Source organism: Dendrobates tinctorius, unplaced genomic scaffold (genome assembly GCF_039654945.1).
Source record: "Dendrobates tinctorius isolate UK_male_01 unplaced genomic scaffold, ASM3965494v1 ptg000181l, whole genome shotgun sequence".
Taxonomy (NCBI): domain Eukaryota; kingdom Metazoa; phylum Chordata; class Amphibia; order Anura; family Dendrobatidae; genus Dendrobates; species Dendrobates tinctorius.
The window spans coordinates 3,696,804-3,718,329 of record NW_027361848.1 but is presented as its reverse complement, the minus strand read 5'-3'; the positions used below and the strand labels follow the sequence as shown (position 1 = coordinate 3,718,329).

Here is a 21,526-nt window from a genome sequence, read left to right as displayed (position 1 = left end):
GCCCCCATTGTCCTGGTGCGGAAGAAGGACTGGACCTTACATTTCTGTGTGGACTACTGTTGTCTCAACGCCTGTACAGTACGGGATTCGTATCCATTGCCGAGATTAGACAAGTCCCTCTCCACATTAGGAAATGCCAGATACTTTTCCGCATTAGACCTGGCCAGCGGTTATTGGCAGTTACCAATGTCCGAACAAGACCGAGCAAAGACAGCTTTCATTCTTCCGATGGGATTATATGAGTTCGTCCGCATGCCATTCGGTCTGGCCAATGCCCCAGGAACGTTCCAGCATCTCATGGAAAGATGTTTCGGAGACTTGAACTTTGAAGCTACCCTGATCTATCTGGACGACATCATTGTCTTTGCCCCCACATTCGAAGAACATCTACGGAGGCTGGAGCAGGTTCTGAGCTGGCCTCAAAGCATGGGCTGAATGTAAAGCCTCAAAAGTGTCATCTCTTCTGTACTCAGATTGAGTATTTGGGGCACACTGTCTCAGTCGAAGGAGTGAGGCCCTCTCAAGAGAAGATTGCCGCGGTACAGGAGTGGCCTACCCCAAAAACCGTGAAGGATGTATTTGCCTTCCTGTGACTCAGAGGATACTTCCGACGCTTCGTAAAAGAATTTACATGCATCGCGAATCCTCTTCTCGAGCTACTGTCCTCCTGTGCTAAAAACAGGAATGTGCAGTGGGGAGAGCGCCAGGAGGAGGCGTTCCTAGCCTTGAAGATAGCCTTGACATTGGCCCCCGTACTAGCCTACACTGACTTCACTCAACCATTCACCTTGCATACCAATGGGAGTCTGCATTGGCTTGGAGCAGTACTGTCGCAGATACAGGATGGGAAGGAACGCGTCATAGCGTATGCTAGTCAGTCTTTGCATGACTCCGAGAAGAACCCAGATAACTACAGTTCCTTCAAGCTGGAGTTGTTGGTGTTAGTGTGGGCAATGACGGAGAAATTTGTGGAGTACTTGGCTGGCTCTGAAGTTCACGTGCGCATGGATAACAATCTGTTAGTCCATCTGGAGAAAGCGAAGCTCGGGGTGCTAGAAAAACGCTGGGTAGCTCAGATGGCGAAATTTCGGTACAGAATCACCTATAAAAGAGGAGCAGAGAATACCCATGCTGATACCCTTTCTGAGTAAACTATCGTAGGCCAACGACTAATCGGGATGAAGAGCTGGAGGCTGTGGAAGTCCCAGAATTTGGAGAGACTGCCAGGATGGTGGCAGCTACATGGGAAACAGAACCGGAGGAGACTCGTGCAAGTTTTAATGGAACAAACCCGCTACGAGTGGGTCCAAGTGCAGCAGGAGGATCAGGAAATAGCCCGGTTGAGATGGTGGGTCATATCTAAACAGATGCCCAGCCATCATGAGAGGAGTACTGCTTCACCTGAATTGCTGTGAATGTTACAGCAGTGGGAAAGGCTTCAGCTGTGGGACTTTATCAGAAGATATTTCTTCAGTCAGAACTCAGCATCATCTGGCAGACAGTGATTCCCTCATCCTTGGTGTTCCAGGTGGCTAGGGAGGCTCATGAGAAAGGAGCCCACTTTGGCCCTGAAAAGACCTTCCAATGCCTGCAGCGCCTGTTTTATCATCCAAATCTGAGAAGTATGGTGGAGAAAGTCTGTCTGTGCCAGAGCTGTGAACTGGCCAAACCACCCGAACAGCAGGTTCCCATGCAGACAGTGATGTCATCCGGCCCTCTAGACCTGCTGACAATAGACTATCTGTTGATCGGGCCAGCGCATCAAGGCTACGAACACTGCTTGGTAATGGTGGACCACTTTACGAAGTTTGTCATCATGACTCCAACACGGGATCAGACTGTCAAGTCCACTGCTCATGCCATCTGCAAGTATTTCATCCAGATGTATTGGTGTCCTAAATGTATCCACTCCGATCAGGGGGCCTGTTTTCTTGGAAGAGTGATGGAGGAGTAGCACCAGTTGTATAAGATCGGGAAATCTCAGACAACACCTTATCATCCACAGGGGAACGGAGCTTGCGAGTGATTTAACTGTACCCTGATCCAAATGCTAAGAACCCTGGAAGAGGAGAAGGAGGCACAATGGCCTGAATACGTCCCTGAATTGGTGTGGGTGTATAACAATCGTAAGCACAGCCCCCACTCATACGCTGCACCGAAATATGTTATGACCATGTTAGTCCTGGGTTCCTGACTGAGAACAAGAAGTACCTGCTGCCCCACAGGCAGCTCCATTGACTGATGTTGATTTTGAAGATGAGGAAGACTCCCAATTTCCCCCAAGGGACACCGAAGAGAGGCTGGTGCCTGAAACTGCCAACCTAGCGGGAGCAACTCAGGTCACCATTACTCTTGTAACAACTGACATGACTGCTTCTTCTGACTTGCAATGCTCTGAGCTTTCAACTGCCGATGTACCCCCCCATTCGCTATAACCAAGACCAATTCGTCTGGCAACAAATTGTTCAGGAATTGGAAGATTGTCAACAGGAACTACAGAAAATCTTGCCCGTGGAATGGCAAGCGAAAAGAGATGGGGAATGTAAGGGGGTGAAGAGGGGAAGAGTCCTGAGGAGAGAATTTGCTTATTCCCAGTGCCTTCTGGGATAAGTGAAGAGTCTCTGCGAGCTCAAAGATCACTGGATTTTGGCCGTTGCAGCTGAAAGGAGGAAATCGGTAAACCGCGCCGAATTTTGGCACATTTTTCATTGCTTTGGAATCTCTTTAGCAATAAAATATGGAAGAGGCCAGGAGCCATTTGGTGAGCTGCATTTCTTGCTACATGTTCACAGACTTTCCAGTGGAAAAGCCAAACTTCACATGCCACAAATGCAAGCTTGTGTCCCTGTTGGAGGAAAAGTTGCAAAATCTCGAAGAGAGGTTAGCTACATTGAAGATCATTAAGGAAGGTGAAGAGTTCTTAGACAGAGCAGAAATATATCTTGATGTTACAGAAAGAGAAGAAATTCGAAGTGCACCTGAAGAAACAGAGAAATGGAAACATGTGACCCAGAGAAGCAGGAGGATCGGGAGGCAGTCAGCACCCATACTGCTTAGGAACCAGTACCAGGCTCTTACGCAGGAGAACGATGAAGAAATACATCAGGATAGGACTTTGCCCACAAACAACAACCTTGTACGCCTTCAGAGTCCTCCTGGATGGAGAAAGAAAAATGTTGTGTAGAAGAAACGGAGAGTGGTGGTCATGGGGGATTTCCTGTTGAGTGGAAGAGAGGCCGCTATCAGCAGACCGGATATAACCTCAAGAGAAATGTGCTGTCTTCCAGGTGCAAAAATGAAAGATGTGTCTGACAGGATATCAGGACTTTTCAGACCTACAGATGACTACCCATTCCTGCTAATACATGTGGGGACAAATGACACAGCAAGTAACGACCTGGAAACCATCTGCAGTGACTTTGAAAACTTAGGTAAGAAAGTGAAAGAACTGGGAGCGCAGGTGGTCTTCTCTTCCATCCTCCCAGTGGATGGCCATGGAACAAGGAGGTAGAATAAAATTCTGCAGGTGAACAACTGGCTACATTGATGGTGCCGTTAGCAAGGATTTGGATTTCTGGATCACAGAGTGAATTACCTATACGATGGACTACTTGCTAGAGATGGGGTGCACCTTACGAAGACTGGAGAACATGTATTTGGAAGTCGCCTTGCTACACTCATCAGGAGAGCTTTAAACTAGAACATTGTGGGAAGGGAAGCAAAAGGCCCGAAAAAGCCATACACCTGACAAATTCTATTGAGAATTCTGCTATTAGAAGTGGGAGGAAAGAACAAAGACAAAAGAATCTAAATAAAAAAGTATTGGAGAAAAAGAAACCAATCACAAACTAAAATGTTTCTATACTAATGCACAAAGCATTGGCAACAAACAAGGAGAATTGGAACTATTAATGCAGGAAAAGAAATATGATGTCACTGGAATCACTGAAACTTGGTGGGACAATACACATGATTTGAATACAAGGCTACAGTATAAGGATACAACTTATTTGCAAGAAACAGACTTGATAAACGAGGAGGAGGTGTCGCATTGTATGTTAGAAACGCGTATATCTGCACAGAGATTGAAGCTTCAGAGACTGGAAGTTCTGTGGAAACTGTTTGGGTAAGAATACAAGGTCAGAACAATGGAAAGGACACCATTGTACGCATTTACTACAGGCCGCCTGTGCAAGCTGAAGATATGGATGAACTCTTTATGCATTAAATGGCCAAATTCTCCAAAAAATATGACATGGTTGTCATGGGAGATTTCAACTATCCAGACATTTGTTGGGAATCTCTCTCAGGCAAAACTAACAGGTCAAGGAAATTCTTATCCTCTCTTGCTGACAACTTTATCTTCCAAAAGGTAGGGGAGAAAATAAGGGGATCTGCTACCTTGCATCTAATCCTCATAAACAGGGAGGAAATGGTTGAGGAGGTAAGAGCGGCTGGGACCCTAGGAGGTAGCGACCATGCTATTTTAGAATTTTGGATAAGTAGAAGAGGAAGACCTGTGAAGACTCAGACGTCAAGGTTAGATTTCAGAAAGGCAGATTTTAAGGGATTCAGAAAGAGAATTGGAGGGATCCAATGGCTGGATATCCTTAATGACAAAAATGTCCAGGAAGGATGGGAAATCTTGAAAAACGAAATTCTCAAAGCACAATTGTTAACAATTCCGAAAAGAGGGAAGAATAGGAAGCATTTAAGGAAACAAGGATGGATGAACACAGAACTTAAGCACATGCTAAAAAGGAAGAAAATGTTTATAAAATGGAAAGAAGGAGGCATATGTAAAGAAGAATATAATACTGTCTGCAGAACCTGCAGGGCACCAATCAGATTATCTAAAGCTGACAATGAATTGTGGCTTGCAAGAGACATCAAAAGCAATAAAAAAGGATTTTGGGGATATGTCAAAAGTAAAAGAAAAGTCAAAGATGCTGTAGGATTTTTACAGGATGAAAATGATGAAATGGTAAGACAGGATGTTGAGAAGGCCGAACTTTTAAATTCCTATTTTGCATTTGTTTTCTCTCAGAAAGGAAATGTAACATCAACTGTTCTTCACTGTCCTATTAAGGGAATAGAAGAATCCAGGATATATATATATATAAACAGAAAGATAGTGCGGAAACACTTAGCCAGCCTAAATGAATTCAAGTCTCCAGGTCCAGATGAATTGCACCCCAGAGTACTGAAGGAGATAGCAGAAGAAATTTTTGAACCACTCTCCATAATCTTTGAAAATTCCCAGAAGACTGGAGAAGAGTAAATGTTGCTCCTATCTTCAAAAAGGGGAAGAAGGTGGACCCAGGCAACTATAGACCGGTGAGTCTGACTTCTATACCAGGAAAGATCTTTGAACAAATTATTAAACAACATGTATGTAAGTACCTGGATGAGAATGAATTGATTAAGCAGAGTCAGCTTGGGTTTGTAACTAATAAGTCATGTCAGACTAACTTAATTTCCTTCTATGACAGAATCACTGACTGGGTGGACCAGGGAAATGCTGTAGGTATAGTATATCTTGACTTCAGCAAAGCATTTGACAAAGTATCTCACCATCTGTATTGAAAAAATGACTAAGTATGGAATGGACAAGGCAACTGTTAGGTGGATTCATAACTGGCTTAGTGATAGGACCCAACGAGTGGTCGTAAATGGCTGCACAACCAGTTGGAAGAATGTCTCAAGTGGGGTACCACAGGGCTCTGTCTTGGGCCCTGTATTGTTCAACATCTTTACCAATGATTTAGATGAAGGAATGAAGGGTAAACTGATTAAATTTGCTGATGACACAAAGCTAGGAGGGATAGCTAATACTAGAGAAGAGAGAGAGAGGATTCAAAAAGATATAAATAAACTGGGGTAGTGGGCAGCAACTAACAGAATGGTTTTTAACAGGGAAAAATGCAAAGCACTACATCTGGGCAATAAAAATGAAAAAAACATATACAGAATAGGAGGAATAGGGCAAGCAACAGCACATGTGAAAAAGACTTGGGTATACTAATAGATCACAGACTGAATATGAGTCAACTGTGTGATGCAACAGCAAAAAAGGCAAATGCAATTCTAGGATGTATTAGCAGAAGCATACAGTCTAGATCACGTGAAGTCATTATTGCCCTCTACTCCTCTTTGGTCAGACCTCATCTGAAATACTGTTTCCAGTTTTGGGCACCACATTTTAAAATAGACATCAACAAACTGGAGCAAGTTCAGAAAAGAGCAACCAGAGTAGTGACCGGTCTGCAAACCATGTCTTATGAGGAAAGGTTGCAGGATTTGGGAATGTTTAGCTTGCAAAAGAGAAGACTGCGAGGAGACTTAATAGCTGTCTACAAATATCTCAAGGGCTGTCACATTGTAGAAGGATCATCTTTATTCTCATTTGCACAAGGAAAGACTAGATGCAATGGGATGAAACGGAATGGGAGGAGACACAGATTAGATATTAGAAAAAACTTTTTGACAGAGTGATCAATGATTGGAACAGGCTGACACAAGAGGTGGTGAGCTCTACTTCAATAGAAGTCTTCAAACAGAGGCTGGACAGACATCTGTCTGGGATGATTTAGTGAATCCTGCTTTGAGCAGGGGGTTGGAACAGATGGCCAGGAGGTCCCTTCCAACTCTACGATTCTATGATTCATCTATGATTCAATGAGGGAGAAGAGCACAAAAGGGGTTACCTCACCTGCCCCATGTCTGGAACCACCTAGCCAGACAGCAGGGTTGCCGGGGGGAAGACTTTGTGACCTGGACCGTCTAGACCATGTGACCATGTGGGGCTGTGACTGGAAAGAAGGGGCAGTGAACAGGAAGCTGTGCGGCGTCAGGGCGTGAAAGCAGAGCGCGCGGGACAGAGAGCTGCACCACGCTCCCGGATGGAGAGAGTTCCCCGTCTGAGGACTAATACTGAAGGACAAGGTGTTGTGAGCGCCGTATGTGAGTACGTGGACTCGGTAGCCTCCGTGACCAGAGGAGACTTTCCTCCTGATAGTACAGAGACAGTGACACAATCGTGCAGTCCAGGGGATCACAGTGACGAGCTGGAGCCCCTGTGTGTTATAGAGACATAACAGCGTGCGCAGCATCACTCCTGCGGTGAGACAGGCGAGGTATCATACAGAGACTCAGAGCAGGAAGACCCAGGGTCTCATCAGCTCCTAGCTCCCTGCTTTAACCCCTGGAGGTCCCAACTTCTTCTAGAGCAGAGACTTTAGAGACTGCAAGAGCCACTGTTGTCGGTGCTGACATGGGAGAAGTAGACTCTTCTATCAAGCTTTCCCCAGACTGATAAGTTATAATTACCTGACTTTAAGGCTGTGTGCACACATCCAGAATTCCCACGGATTTTATGTTTTTTCCTCGTTGTATTCAATGGCATTCCGCACATGCTGTGCTAATGCTGCGTATTTTTCCGAGGCAAAATAGCATCCGGAAAAATGCGCAGCATGGTCATTTTTTGTGCGGAATCGCGGGAATTCCGCACACATAGGAAAGCATTGTTCTGCTTCCTTTCCGCATGTGGCTATGGCCACCATGCATAAAGTAAGCGGATTATGTGTGGATGGTACCCAGGGTCGGGAGGAGAGGAGATTCTCCTCCAGGCCCTGGATACCATATCCCTGTAAAAAATAGAATTAAAATATAAAATAGTGATATTCTCACCTTCCGATGTCCCCCGCAGCTTTCCCATGCCTCAGCGATGCTCCCGCCAACTCTCGAGACCACTACATCATCAAAGGTCATTGTCGCAAGGCATCGCTGGGAACGGGACTTGCCGGGAGCATCGCGAGGATTGGGGACGCTGCGCGGGATGCCGGAAGGTGAGAAAAACACCATTTTTTATATTTTTTATTATTTTTAACTTTATATCTTTAAACTACTGATGCCGCATAGGCGGCCTCAATAGTAAAAAGTTGGTCACACTTGTCAAACACTATGTTTGATGAGTGTGACCAACCTGTCAGTTTTCCAAGCGATGCTACAGATCGCTTGGAAAACGCTAGCATTCTGCAAGCTAATTACGCTTGCAAAACGTTAGTTGAAATGCGGGAATTACACATGCGGAATTCTAGTGTATTTCCTGCAGCAGGGAGTTGCGGAATTCCCGTGGAAATTTCCGCGGAAATTCCGCAACGTGTGCACATAGCCTTACAGTTTAAACGCTGCATTACTGTTTAATTGTTTCCTTCAGCTCCATTGATCTTCTTTACTGTGTTACTCTGTTTTATTTAACTCCCCCTACTGCTCCTCCCTGCGTGGAGAGAAAATCCTTTTAAATAAACCTTTAACTTTTGGTCTGTCTCAGATCCGTGGCGACATCCTCCGTACCTGCAAAATATTACACATGCATCTTACTGCAGGTCCACTCATTTAGGCTGGTGCTACTAAAAATGCTGGGAAGGAGAACTTGTACCAAAGGAGACTCAGGAAGTCAGTGAATGTACAGTTTTTGTGCATGTATAATAAAATAAGGTTTTATAGTGTTTTACCTTGACATGGTAACTTGGTAATAACCCTATAATTTTAAGTAATAAATATTATAGAAAAATATTGTCTAAAGTTGTTCTATTTTGCATAGATATGCAGTTTTCCCATGCATTTTTATTTTCTCTCCTTCTCTGTCTAGGAGTCATTATAAAAAGAAAAAGTGGTGAGATCCCATGTCCACTGGCTGTTGAAGCCTTTGCTGCTCACCTGAGCTACATTTGTAAATATGATGATAAGTATAGCAAGTAAGTAGTGTATAATCTTTTATGTGCAATTGTGTGCTCACCAGTGCTGTACTCGGCTATCTCCTTCTATCTTATAGAGAATGAATGGAGCAGTGGTGTGCATGTCTAGCTGGCACTCCATTAACATGAAGCTACCTGCCATTTAAATTTGTAGACTTTAAGCCAAGCATGCTAGATTAATATTAGGTTTGTGGTACCATCAACAAAATATTTTTATTGAATCTTTCTTAAAAGCATATCAAATAAATAACAATACATCCTTTTTATTTTTCCATTGCTCAGTCCCAAAATCCAGATCGCACATGTTAGCCATTATTGCAAATGTTCCCATTTGCCTGTTTTGGGGAGGATTATTTCCAGGTCAAGTGATGTAATTATCAAGTGACCATAGATATTATATGCATTCCAGCATGGAGAACACTCCTCCTAAGCTATGGGAACCAATAAGACCTCCAAGTCAGAATCCATACACATCAAGCACCCAGATGTCACTGCATATCCGAATCACGTCATATGTGCACCAAGCCTAAAGCAGCTATGCTCAAATGTCACGGCACACCAAAAGAGGGAGAATGAGATCTGTGTTCTGAATTGGAATGCACCAGAAGTGAGAACTAGAAGGAGACTGCAAATAATATATACATCGCGTTATGCGCTATGAGCTGGAGAGCACTTATGATACTCTTAAAGTGAACACGTAATGGCGCGCACCATTGCGTGTTGATCATCTGCCCACTCAATTAATATATTAATGATCAAGATACAAAGATATTACAAAAAAAAGCAACAACTAAATCTATTGAAAGAAAGAAGAGCAAAGGTGAAACATACATAAGTATTGTGGTGCAGTGACCACTGTGACAGCTAGGGGGCACTGTATGGGTCATGCATATCCATTGTGGTAATGGAGATAGGATGAACGGCAGGATGCTAAATGACCGTTATGTATCCCGGGGGGGGTGGCCCTGGGATGGAAGCTTGAACAAGTGTTGATCAGCAGAGGTACTGCTGAGGTTTTTGTTACAATGTATCAGGGAGAGCTTTCAGGTGGCTGGTGAGACGTGTGGAACCAGTCATCTACAAACCCACCCAGGGGTGTGTGTATGAAGTAAAGCCTATATGTGCGGTTGTGCGTCTGAAGGACCTGCAATGAGGTCATTGCCATGTGATGCTGTGGGTGTGGCTACGGACCATATAAGGTGACCACGGTAGGTCACATGAGTGAGTGTCTGGATCTGATTTGTCCGTGGGGAAAGATCCCGGAAGGCTGTCGTGCTGGAAGGTGGGCTGCCTTCCTGAAGCGCACATGTGGACGCCACTGACCGTGTGTGGCCTGTGTGTAATAGCCTGTGAGTACTAGACAGTCCCCAGGAGGGAACGGACGTCAGGACTGAGAAGCAGCTAAGAGGTAACCCGGACAGTGGGAATTAACTGAGGCTGTAAAGCCTGATTGCTGGACAAAGCACAGCCTGTGTGACCACAGGGCTAAGGGAGCGGTGCTCCACTATGAATCTTCATTTTGTCTGATGTAAGACTGTTGCTGCTATATGGTTTATGCTGCACAATAAACCAGATGGACTGATGTATGTGAACAACCCGTGCCTGACGTGATTAATCCGCTGCCAAGTGTCACCCAACATGAACAATAGGCGCTACCTTACAGTATCTAAAAAGGAAAGTAGAAAAAGTGAAAAAATAAGAAGTGGAAATAAAGTGCAAAAGTGTGATAGAGTGCAAACTGTAATCTTTAGATATATATGCATTCAAAAGATTAAAAAAGAAAAATATAACTTCATCTATATCATAATTCTGAAAAAATAAGCTGTGAGAATCATGTGGGAATAGTGGATGAGGGCAGGTATATCTCGCCCAGATTCCTTTCCTATGTGGCCTAGTCTGGTCAGTATCGCACCTGCTTGCTAATGAATAATGGGAGGTGGATATAAAAGGATGCCAGGTGGTTGTGTGAGTGTCTCAGCCTGGGAACACAGAGAGCCTGTCTGTGTGAGAGACACACGTGAGTGAGAGCAGTGCCCACTGCAATTGTGGTTTGGCTGGACGGGAGAAGCCCGCCAGTTGGTAGTTAGGTTGTCCATTGGTTAGTTAGTGCCGGACAGGCAAGGATTTGTTTTATGTTTTATTTCCTTTTGCATTGCTTTCACCTTTAATAAACCTGACCCAGTGTCAGTTATACCCGACTCCCAGCTCTGCGCCTGAGTTTCCCGCTGAACGCACGTGACCTTTGACCCCAGCAAAGGCGATCCCGGAGTGTTTTATCACATTGTGGTGGAGAACGCGGGCATCACGTTGCAAGCATGAGCATGGAGGACGTGGTGAAAGCGCTGGTACAGTCCACCGCCGTCCAGCAAGAAGCTAATCGGGTGATGATGGCCCAGCTGAAGGAGTTGGTGGACATGACAGTTACCGATCGTTCGCTTCTCCAGCAGGTGGCGCAGCGCTTGGCAAGCTTACCTGAGCTTAACCTGGAAGCCGAGTCGAGAGTGATTCACATGAGTCGGTACTGGCAGAAGATGACGACCGAAGATGACGTCGAGGCATACCTGACCACGTTTGAAAGGATGGTGGTGCGAGAAAAATGGCCGAAGGCACGATGGGCCGGCCTGATTGCCCCGTTTCTTTCCAGTGAGGCCCAAAAGGCTTATTATGACTTAGAGCCTGAAGCTGCGCAGGACTTTGACAAACTGAAAGCCGAGATCTTGGCCCAGCTGGGAGTGACGACCGCTGTCCGTGCACAGAGAGTGCATCAATGGACTTATCAGCCGGATAAACCACCGCGGTCACAGATGTTCGACCTGATCCACGTGACGAAGAAGTGGCTACAACCCGAGGTGCTGACAGCGCCAGAGATAATCCAGAGAGTCGTCATGGACAAGTACCTGAGAGCTCTACCGCCAGCCCTGAGGAAGTGGGTAAGCCATGGAAATCCTACGACGGCAGATCAACTGGTGGATCTGGTTGAACATTACTCCGTGGCGGAAGGACTCCGAGACGACGTTACCCCACCTCGTTCTTCATCATCTCCACGTGGAACCGGTAAGACTGTTCCAGGGAGTAGGGGAGATGGAAAAATCCCTAAGACAGTGGGGGAGGAAAATGGGACTGCCCGCACTGCGAGGCCGAGAGTAACGAACTATGGTCTAAGCAAGGGGCCCGTTAGGTGTTTCCGCTGCCAAGAGATGGGACATATTGCTGCGAACTGTCCGGTCACTACTGAACCCATGCAGTGCGACGTCACAGACTCTAAAAACCGCATGTCTATGGTTGCACGGGTAGTGAGTGTGAATGCCGGTCAAAAGGATGTGGAAAAACACTTGTGTGATTTAACTGTTGATGGCAAAAATGTGGTGGCATTGTTAGACTCGGGAAGTGTGGTGACTCTGGTGAAGGCCAGTCTGGTGTCAGCCCCGACTGGACCATCAGACAAATTTTCTGTAACGTGTGTGCATGGAGACACCTGTTCGTACCTCACCACGGTCATATGCATTACTACTTCCTATGGGTCTGATGACACACAGATCTACATCTCTGGACCAGATATCACCTCCCTACTAACCAGAATCCCTCAATGTCTGTCCACTATTTCATCCTTCTTCTCCACTAGATATCTGAAACTCAACATGGACAAAACAGAATTCATCATCTTTCCCCCATCTCACGTGACCCCCCCTACGAACCTATCAATTACAGTAAATGACTGCCCACTCTCCCCAGTCCCACAAGCTCGCTGCCTCGGAGTAATCCTTGATGCTGATCTCTCCTTCAAACCACATATCCAAACCCTTTCCACTTCCTGCCGACTTCAACTCAAAAATATTTCACGCATCCGTTCATTCCTCACCCAAGAATCTGCAAAAACCCTAGTCCATGCCCTCATCATCTCTCGCCTTGACTACTGCAACCTCATGCTCTGCGGCCTCCCCTCAAACACTCTCGCACCCCTCCAATCTATTCTAAACTCTGCTGCCCGGCTAATCCACCTGTCCCCCCGCTATTCCCCAGCTTCTCCCCTCTGTCAATCCCTTCACTGGCTCCCAATTGCCCAGAGACTCCATTACAAAACCCTAACCATGACATACAAAGCCATCCACAACTTGTCTCCTCCATACATCTGTGACCTCGTCTCCCGGTACTTTCCTGCACGCAACCTCCGATCCTCACAAGATCTCCTTCTCTACTCCCCTCTTATCTCCTCTTCCCACAATCGCATACAAGATTTCTCTCGCGCATCACCCCTACTCTGGAACTCTCTACCACAACATATCAGACTCTCACCTACCATCGAAACCTTCAAAAAGAGCCTGAAGACCCACCTCTTCCGACAAGCCTATAACCTGCAGTAACCACCGATCGACCAAACCGCTGCACGACCAGCTCTACCCTCGCCTACTGTATTATCACCCATCCCTTGAAGATTGTGAGCCCTCGCGGGCAGGGTCCTCTCTCCTCCTGTACCAGTTATGACTTGTATTGTTTACGATTATTGTACTTGTTTTTATGTATACCCCCCTCACATGTAAAGCGCCATGGAATAAATGGCGCTATAACAATAAATAATAATAATAATAATGGGTCTGTGCAACATAAAGTGGGACTCGTCCCGGCGTTATTGCATGATGTTATCCTGGGCCGGGATTTTCCCCACTTCTGGCAATTGTGGGAGAATCAGTTGATGCCCTCGGGTAATAGTGTACATGATTCTTCTCCCAGGGCGCGTGTGGGTCCCGAACCCCTGGAAGAGGTCTCCCCGGAAGACTCGGGGGAAGAGTCTGAGGGAAATGACCTGCAGTTCCCGTTTTCAGTCATGGCGGGTGATACGGAGGAGACCGGGGAAGAGGAGGAGGCCGACAGCCGTCCACCTCCCCGTTTGCCGGATTTGGAAGTTCAGAAAGATGACTTCCAAAGCGAGCAAATAAAGAAACCTACCCTGTCTCAGGCTAGGACAAATGTAAAAGTGATAAATGGGGTACCCGTAGAACCTGGCTCTAGGCTGGCATATCCTTACATGGTTCTGGAGAATGATTTACTCTATCAGATAGAGAAAAAGGGGGAAGGTACGGTGCAACTATTAGTCGTGCCAAAACCCTACCGGCGGCAGGTGCTGGACCTGGCCCACGGACATGTGATGGGAGGTCACCTGGGAGTCCAGAAAACCACCGAAAGGTGGTTTACACTGTTTTGTTTGGCCAGGCATGCATCACGATATTCGTGTATATTGTGAGTCTTGTCCTGACTGCCAAGCCTCTGCACCTAAGCCCCGGTTCTGTAGCCCTTTGGTACCCCTACCTATTATTGAAATCCCGTTTGAGAGGATTGGGATGGATTTAGTTGGACCCCTTCCATGGTCTGCACGTGGACACCAACATATCCTGGTCATCTTGGATTATGCCACTCGTTACCCGGAGGCCATCCCTTTGCGTAACACGGCCACCAAGACGATTGCCAAGGAACTGGTGCATGTGTTTAGTCGGGTCGGTATACCAAAACAGATACTCACCGACCAGGGGACCCCCTTTATGTCCAGGATAATGAAGGAGCTCTGCCGGTTGTTACAAATCGAACCGTTATGCACATCCGTGTATCACCCTCAAACAGACGGGTTGGTCGAACGGTTCAATAAAACTCTGAAGCAGATGCTGAGAAAGGTGATAGACAAGGATGGGAAGAACTGGGACTATTTACTTCCATATTTGCTTTTTGCGATCAGGGAAGTACCCCAGTCTTCCACGGGATTCTCACCTTTCGAGTTATTGTACGCCCGACGTCCTCGCGGACTGTTAAACGTTGCAAAAGAAACCTGGGAGGGTCAGGTCACTCCGTTTAAAATGGTGATAGATCACGTCACACAAATGCAGGACCGTATTGCGGCTGTTATGCCTATAGTCAAAGAACACATGATGCAGGCTCAAGGAGCCCAAAAAAGAATCTATGATAGGGGCGCCAAGATCCGTATGTTTGCACCCGGAGATATGGTGTTCATCCTGGTCCCCACTGTGGACAGTAAGTTCCTGGCAAAGTGGCAGGGCCCCTTTGAGATTAAGGAAAGAGTTGGTGAAGTAAACTACAAAGTATACCAGGCAAGTAAGCGGAAACCTGAACAGATTTATCATGTAAATCTAATAAAACCCTGGAAAGATCGGTCTGCCTTGTCAGCGGAGCTGGCCCGTCCCGTCTGCTCGCATACCGTACCGGAGGTACGGGTTGCAGAGACTCTCTCGGAGCGGCAAAAGACTGAGGTCAGGCAGTTTCTACTTCACAACCAAAAGTTTTTCTCAGAAAAACCCGGGCAGACTACGCTAATGAAACATGACATCGTAACAGAACCTGGTGTCACAGTTCACGTAAAGCCCTACTGAATCCCGGAAGCGCGCCGTGAAGCCGTTTCCCGAGAAGTGAAGGCAATGTTAGAGTTAGGTGTCATTGAGGAATCGCACAGTGCTTGGTCCAGCCCGATTGTGCTAATTCCTAAACCGGACGGCACCATCCGGTTCTGCAATGACTTCAGGAACCTGAATGCGGTCTCAAAATTTGATGCCTACCCTATGCCCCGGGTCGATGAGTTAATAGATCGGTTAGGAAAAGCCCGGTATATTACGACCCTAGACCTAACAAAGGGGTATTGGCAGATCCCTCTGGCGGAGGCTGCCAGAGAAAAGACGGCATTTGCTACCCCAGAAGGTCTATTTCAGTATGTGTATATGCCGTTTGGACTGCACGGAGCACCGGCGACCTTCCAGAGACTGATGGATCGAGTCCTGAGGCCACATAGGCAGTACGCTTCGGCCTATTTGGACGACATTGTCATTTACAGCTTGGACTGGGAGACTCATCTCCAGAAAGTACAAGCTGTGATTGACGACCTGTGGGAGGCAGGTCTAACCGCGAACCCCAAGAAATGTCACATCGGGCTAGAAGAAGCCCGGTATTTGGGGTATGTAATTGGGAGGGGTGTTGTTAAACCCCAGGTTGATAAGATTCAGGCGGTTCAGGACTAGCCACAACCTGTCAACAAGAAGCAGGTGCAAGCCTTCCTGGGGATCGCCGGCTATTATCGCCGGTTCATACCCAATTTTGCAGCCATCGCTACCCCCCTAACAGATCTTACAAAAGGGAAAGACTCCGTCATGATTAAATGGAGTTTAGTGGCTGAAGAAGCCTTCCATAGCCTAAAACGGGCACTTTGCTCTCAGCCTGTACTGGTGACTCCGGACTTCCGCAGCGAGTTTGTGGTACAAACGGATGCCTCTGATACCGGTATCGTGGCAGTACTCTGACAAGTGAGGGACGGAGTGGAACACCCAGTCCTCTATCTCAGCAGGAAGCTGAATAAACACGAGCAAAGGTATGCAGTCGTAGAAAAAGAGTGCCTCACCATTAAGTGGGCTCTAGAGGCCCTCAAATATTACCTGGTGGGCCGAAAGTTCAGGCTGATCACGGACCATGCCCCTCTCAAGTGGATGCACTTGAACAAGGAACGGAATAGCCGGGTGACCCGGTGGTTCCTTGCCCTGCAGGCCTACACTTTTACGGTGGAGCACCGCCCAGGGGTACAGATGGGAAATGCAGATGCCCTGTCATGAGTGCACTGTTTGGCAGGTGTCATTGCTCGACCGGAGTGGTCTGAGCAGAGGGGGGGGATATGTGAGAATCATGTGGGAATAGTGGATGAGGGCAGGTATATCTCGCCCAGATTCTTTTCCTATGTGGCCTAGTCTGGTCAGTATCGCACCTGCTTGCTAATGAATATTGGGAGGTGGATATAAAAGGATGCCAGGTGGTTGTGTGAGTGTCTCAGCCTGGGAACACAGAGAGCCTGTCTGTGTGAGAGACACACGTGAGTGAGAGCAGTGCCCACTGCAACTGTGGTTTGGCTGGACGGGAGAAGCCCGCCAGTTGGTAGTTAGGTTGTCCATTGGTTAGTTAGTGCCGGACAGGCAAGGATTTGTTTTATGTTTTATTTCCTTTTGCATTGCTTTCACCTTTAGTAAACCTGACCCAGTGTCAGTTATACCCGACTCCCAGCTCTGCGCCTGAGTTTCCCGCTGAACGCACGTGACCTTTGACCCCAGCAAAGGCGATCCCGGAGTGTTTTATCACAAAGCAATCAAGAAAGAAGAGTGACATGTAGATGGAGGTGTGGCAACGCATAAACTATAATATATAGACATATACACACATGGTCAAAATTGTTGGTACCCCTTGTTTAACCCCTTAGTGACATAGCCAGTTTGCAGCTTAATGACCAGGCCAATTTTTACAATTCTGACCACTGTCAATTTATGAGGTTATAACTCTGGAACGCATTAACGGATCCTGCTGATTCTGAGAGTGTTTTTTTTGTGACATATTGTACTTCATGTTAGTGGTAAAATGTATTCAATAAGTCTTGTGTTTATTTATGAAAAAAATGGAAATATGGCAAAAATTTTGAAAATTTTGCAATTTTAAAACTTTAAATTTTTATGTCCTTAAATCAGAGAGATGTGTCACAGAAATTTCTTAATAAATAACATTTCCCACATGTCTCCTTTACATCAGCACAATTTTGGAAGCAAAATTTTTTTTGTTAGGAAGTTATAAGGGTTAAAAGTTGATCAGCGATTTCTCATTTTTACAACAAAATTTGCAAAACCATTTTTTTTAGGGACCACATCATATTTAAAGTCATTTCGAGGGGTGTACGTGACAAAAAATACCCAAAAATGACACCGTTCTAAAAACTAGACCCCTCAAGGTGCTCAAAACCACATTCAAGAACTTTATTAACCGTATACTTGCTTCACAGGAACTAAAGCAACGTGGAAGGAAAAAATTAACATTTAACTTTTTTTGCAAAAAAATTAATTCAGAACCAATTTTTTTTATTTTCACAAGTGTTAAAAGAGAAAGTGAACAACAAAAGTTGTTGTGCAATTTCTCCTGAATACTCTGATACCCCATATGTGGGGGTAAACCACTTTTTCAGCGCACGGCAGAGCTCGCAAGGGAAGGAGCCCGTTTGACTTTTTCAACACAGAATTGGCTGGAATTGAGATCGGATGCCATGTTGCATTTGGAGAGCCCCTGATGTTCCTAAACAGTGGAAACCCGTAACAAGTGACCCCATTTTGGAAACTAGACCCCTTAAAGAACTTATCTAGATGTGTGGTGAGCACTTTGAACCTTCAAGTGCTTCACAAAAGTTTATAACGTAGAGCCGTGAAAATTAAAAATATTTTTTTTCCTCAAAAATGATTTTTTTAGCCCGCTATTTTTTATTTTTACAAGGCTAACAGGAGAAATTGGACCACAAATTTTTTGTGCAATTTGTCCTGAGTACGCTGATACCCCATATGTGGAGGGGAACCACTGTTTGGGTGCATGGGAGAGCTTGGAAGGGAAGGAGTGCCATTTTGGAATGCAGACTTTGATGGAATGGTCTGCGGGCGTCACGTTGCGTTTGCAGAGCCCCTGATATGACTAAACAGTATAAACCCCCCAAAAGTGACCCCATCTCAGAAACTAGACCCTCAAAGGAGCTTATCTAGATATGTGGTGAGCACTTTGAACCCCCAAGTGCTTCACAGAAGTTTATAAACTTAAAGTCATGAAAATTAAAAATCATTTTTTTCCTCAAAAATAATTTTTTAGCCCTCTATTTCTTATTTTCCTAAGGGTAACAGGAGAAATTGGACCACAAAAGTTGTTGTGCAATTTATCCTGAGTACGCTGATACCCCATATGTGGGAGGGAACCACTGTTTGGGCGCATGGGAGAGCTTGGAAGGGAAGGAGTGCCATTTTGGAATGCAGACTTTGATGGAATGGTCTGCGGGCGTCATGTACGTTTGCAGAGCCCCTGATGTACCTAAACAGTGGAAACCCCCCACAAGTGACCCCATTTTGAAAACTAGACCCCCCAAGGAGCTTATCTAGATGTGTGGTGAGCACTTTGAATCACCAAGTGCTTCACAGAAGTTTATAACGCCCGGGCATGAAAATAAAATGTCTTTTTTATTTCCACAAAAGTGATTTTTTTAGCCCCCAATTTTTAGACCCCCAAAGTTGGTAAATAGGGGAAACCCCTCAATTATTGCTCTAACCCTAACCCCAACACACCCCTAACCCTAATCCCAACCCTAACCCTAATCCCAACCCTAATCCCTAATCCTAATTCTAACCCTAATCCAAATTCGCCCTAACCCTAATTCTAGAAAGAAAATTGTAGACAAACATGTTAAAGGTAAAAGTTATAAGACCATCTCCAAGCAGCTTGATGTTCCTGTGACTACAGTTGCACATATTAATATATACTTGAGGTCAAATAATGTTTCCTTAATTACCCAAAAGAAGTGAACCACAAATATACTAAAACCATATCATTTTATTCAAAATAGAAACATTTGTAAGAATGGCTACATATCCATATTTCATCAACAACATACCCCAAGGGGGAATATACAGCAGACCAAAAAAAGAAGGGGTTCCAATCCAAAAATACATTCAAGAGAAATATTCAAATATCTGTACACAAAGTATCATTATTAATAATACATTATGAACAGTAATCTCCTATAGAACCACCTGACTGAACAACTATTCTCAGCTCATAGTCTAGTATCCCTATAAAATTTCAAGTATAATAACCATACAAAGTTTTTTGTATACAATGTGCAAGTGCTCAAGTTAACATAAATAGTTTGATTATATATCAATATCGCCCATAATAGGAACACTGTAGTAATAAAGAAATTTATCAGCCAAAGGTGTAAACCATAGTTACCTATTCAAGACTGAGATTGTGCCCGTGGTCTGCTGCTAAACCCCCGCGCCCCGACACGCGTTTTGCCCTCTTGCTAAAAGGTCATATCACCCATCACCCCCCTTTTGCCCCACTCAAAATAAGGCAATAAATCAACCAATCTATCAATATAAAAAATAATTAACCCAATCGCTAAATGGCGTAACAAGAAAAAAATTTAAAATGTCATAATTTTTTTTTTAGGTCGCTGCTGCATTTCAATAAAATGAAATAATGGGCGATCAAAAGATCGTAGCTACACCTAAATGGTTGCAATAAAAACTTCAGCTCGGCACACAGAAAGCCAAACCCTCACTCAGCCCCAGATCATGAAAATGGAAATGCTGCAGGTCTCGAAAAATGGTGACTTTTTTAAAAAAAATTTACCAAAATTTGGATTTTTGTCACCACTTAAATAAAAGAGAACCTTCATGTTTGTAGTGTCTATAAACTCGTAAAGACCTAGAGAATCATACTGGTAGGTCAATTTTAGCATTTAGTCAACATGGTAAAAAAAACACTAAATCTGTAGAATTGCACTTTTTTGCAATTTCATCACATTTGGCATTTTTTCCCCATTTTTCAGTACATGTTAAAACTAATGGTGGTGTTCAAAATTACAACTTGTTCTGCAAAAAACAAGCCCTCACATGGCCATATTGACGGATAAATAAAAAAGTTATGGCTCTAGGATAAAGAGAAGCAAATAATGAAAATGCAAACACGAAAATACTACACAGCTGACAATGACCTCAAAAAATATTACCCGGATTGCCACCGCACCAGGGCAAATGAGAAGAGCCAGGCAAAGTGTCATAATTTGCGTATCTAATGTGATGCGTCAATTCTGGGGTGGCTGCGGGCTGTTATTTTTAGTCTGAGAAGGGTCCAATTTCCATGGAACCTTTACTTTTACCTTGCTTCGTTATCAAAAATAGGGGTGGACAACATGTATTTTTGAAAATTATTTATTAACAATGTTACAAATAAAACATAACATTAGACAAATATATATATAAGTTGTGGCCAAAATTATTGACACCCCTGCAATTCTGTCAGATAATACTCAGTTTCTTCCTGAAAATGATTGCAAACACAAATTCTTTGGTATTATTATCTTCATTTAATTTGTCTTAAATGAAAAAACACAAAAAGAATTATCCTAAAGCCAAATTGGATATAATTCCACACCAAACATAAAAAAGAGGGTGGACAAAAGTATTGACACTGTTCGAAAAATCATGTGATGCTTCTCTAATTTGTGTAACTAACAGCACCTGTAACTTACCTGTGGCACCTAACAGGTGTTGGCAATAACGAAATCACACTTGCAGCCAGTTGACATGGATTAAAGTTGACTCAACCTCTGTCCTGTGTCCTTGTGTGTACCACATTGAGCATGGAGAAAAGAAAGAAGACCAAAAAACTGTCTGAGGACTTGAGAAACCAAATTGTGAGGAAGCATGAGCAATCTCAAGGCTACAAGTCCATCTCCAAAGACCTAAATGTTCCTGTGTCTACCGTGCGCAGTGTCATCAAGAAGTTTAAAGCCCATGGCACTGTGGCTAACCTCCCTAGATGAGGACGGAAAAGAAAAATTGACAAGAGATTTCAACGCAAGATTGTGCGGATGTTGGATAAAGAACCTCGACTAACATCCAAACAAGTTCAAGCTGCCCTGCAGTCCGAGGGTACAACAGTGTCAACCCGTACTATCCGTCGGCGTCTGAATGAAAAGGGACTGTATGGTAGGAGACCCAAGAAGACCCCACTTCTTACCCCGAGACATAAAAAAGCCAGGCTGGAGTTTGCCAAAACTTACCTGAAAAAGCTCAAAATGTTTTGGAAGAATGTTCTCTGGTCAGATGAGACAAAAGTAGAGCTTTTTGGGCAAAGGCATCAACACAGAGTTTACAGGAGAAAAAAGAGGCATTCAAAGAAAAGAACACGGTCCCTACAGTCAAACATGG

At 44.8% G+C, this 21,526-nt stretch overlaps 1 protein-coding gene across 2 annotated transcripts in view; it reads left to right on the top strand.

Moving 5' to 3' along the window:
* The window catches only part of PGBD5 (piggyBac transposable element derived 5), a 669,748-nt gene that overhangs the window by 389,077 nt on the left and 259,145 nt on the right, over window positions 1-21,526 (top strand). For both annotated transcript variants that reach the window (XM_073551842.1, XM_073551843.1), the window contains exon 6: window positions 8,654-8,759. In XM_073551842.1, the coding sequence (XP_073407943.1) occupies window positions 8,654-8,759 (106 nt within the window). The remainder of the gene's footprint in view (window positions 1-8,653; window positions 8,760-21,526) is intronic.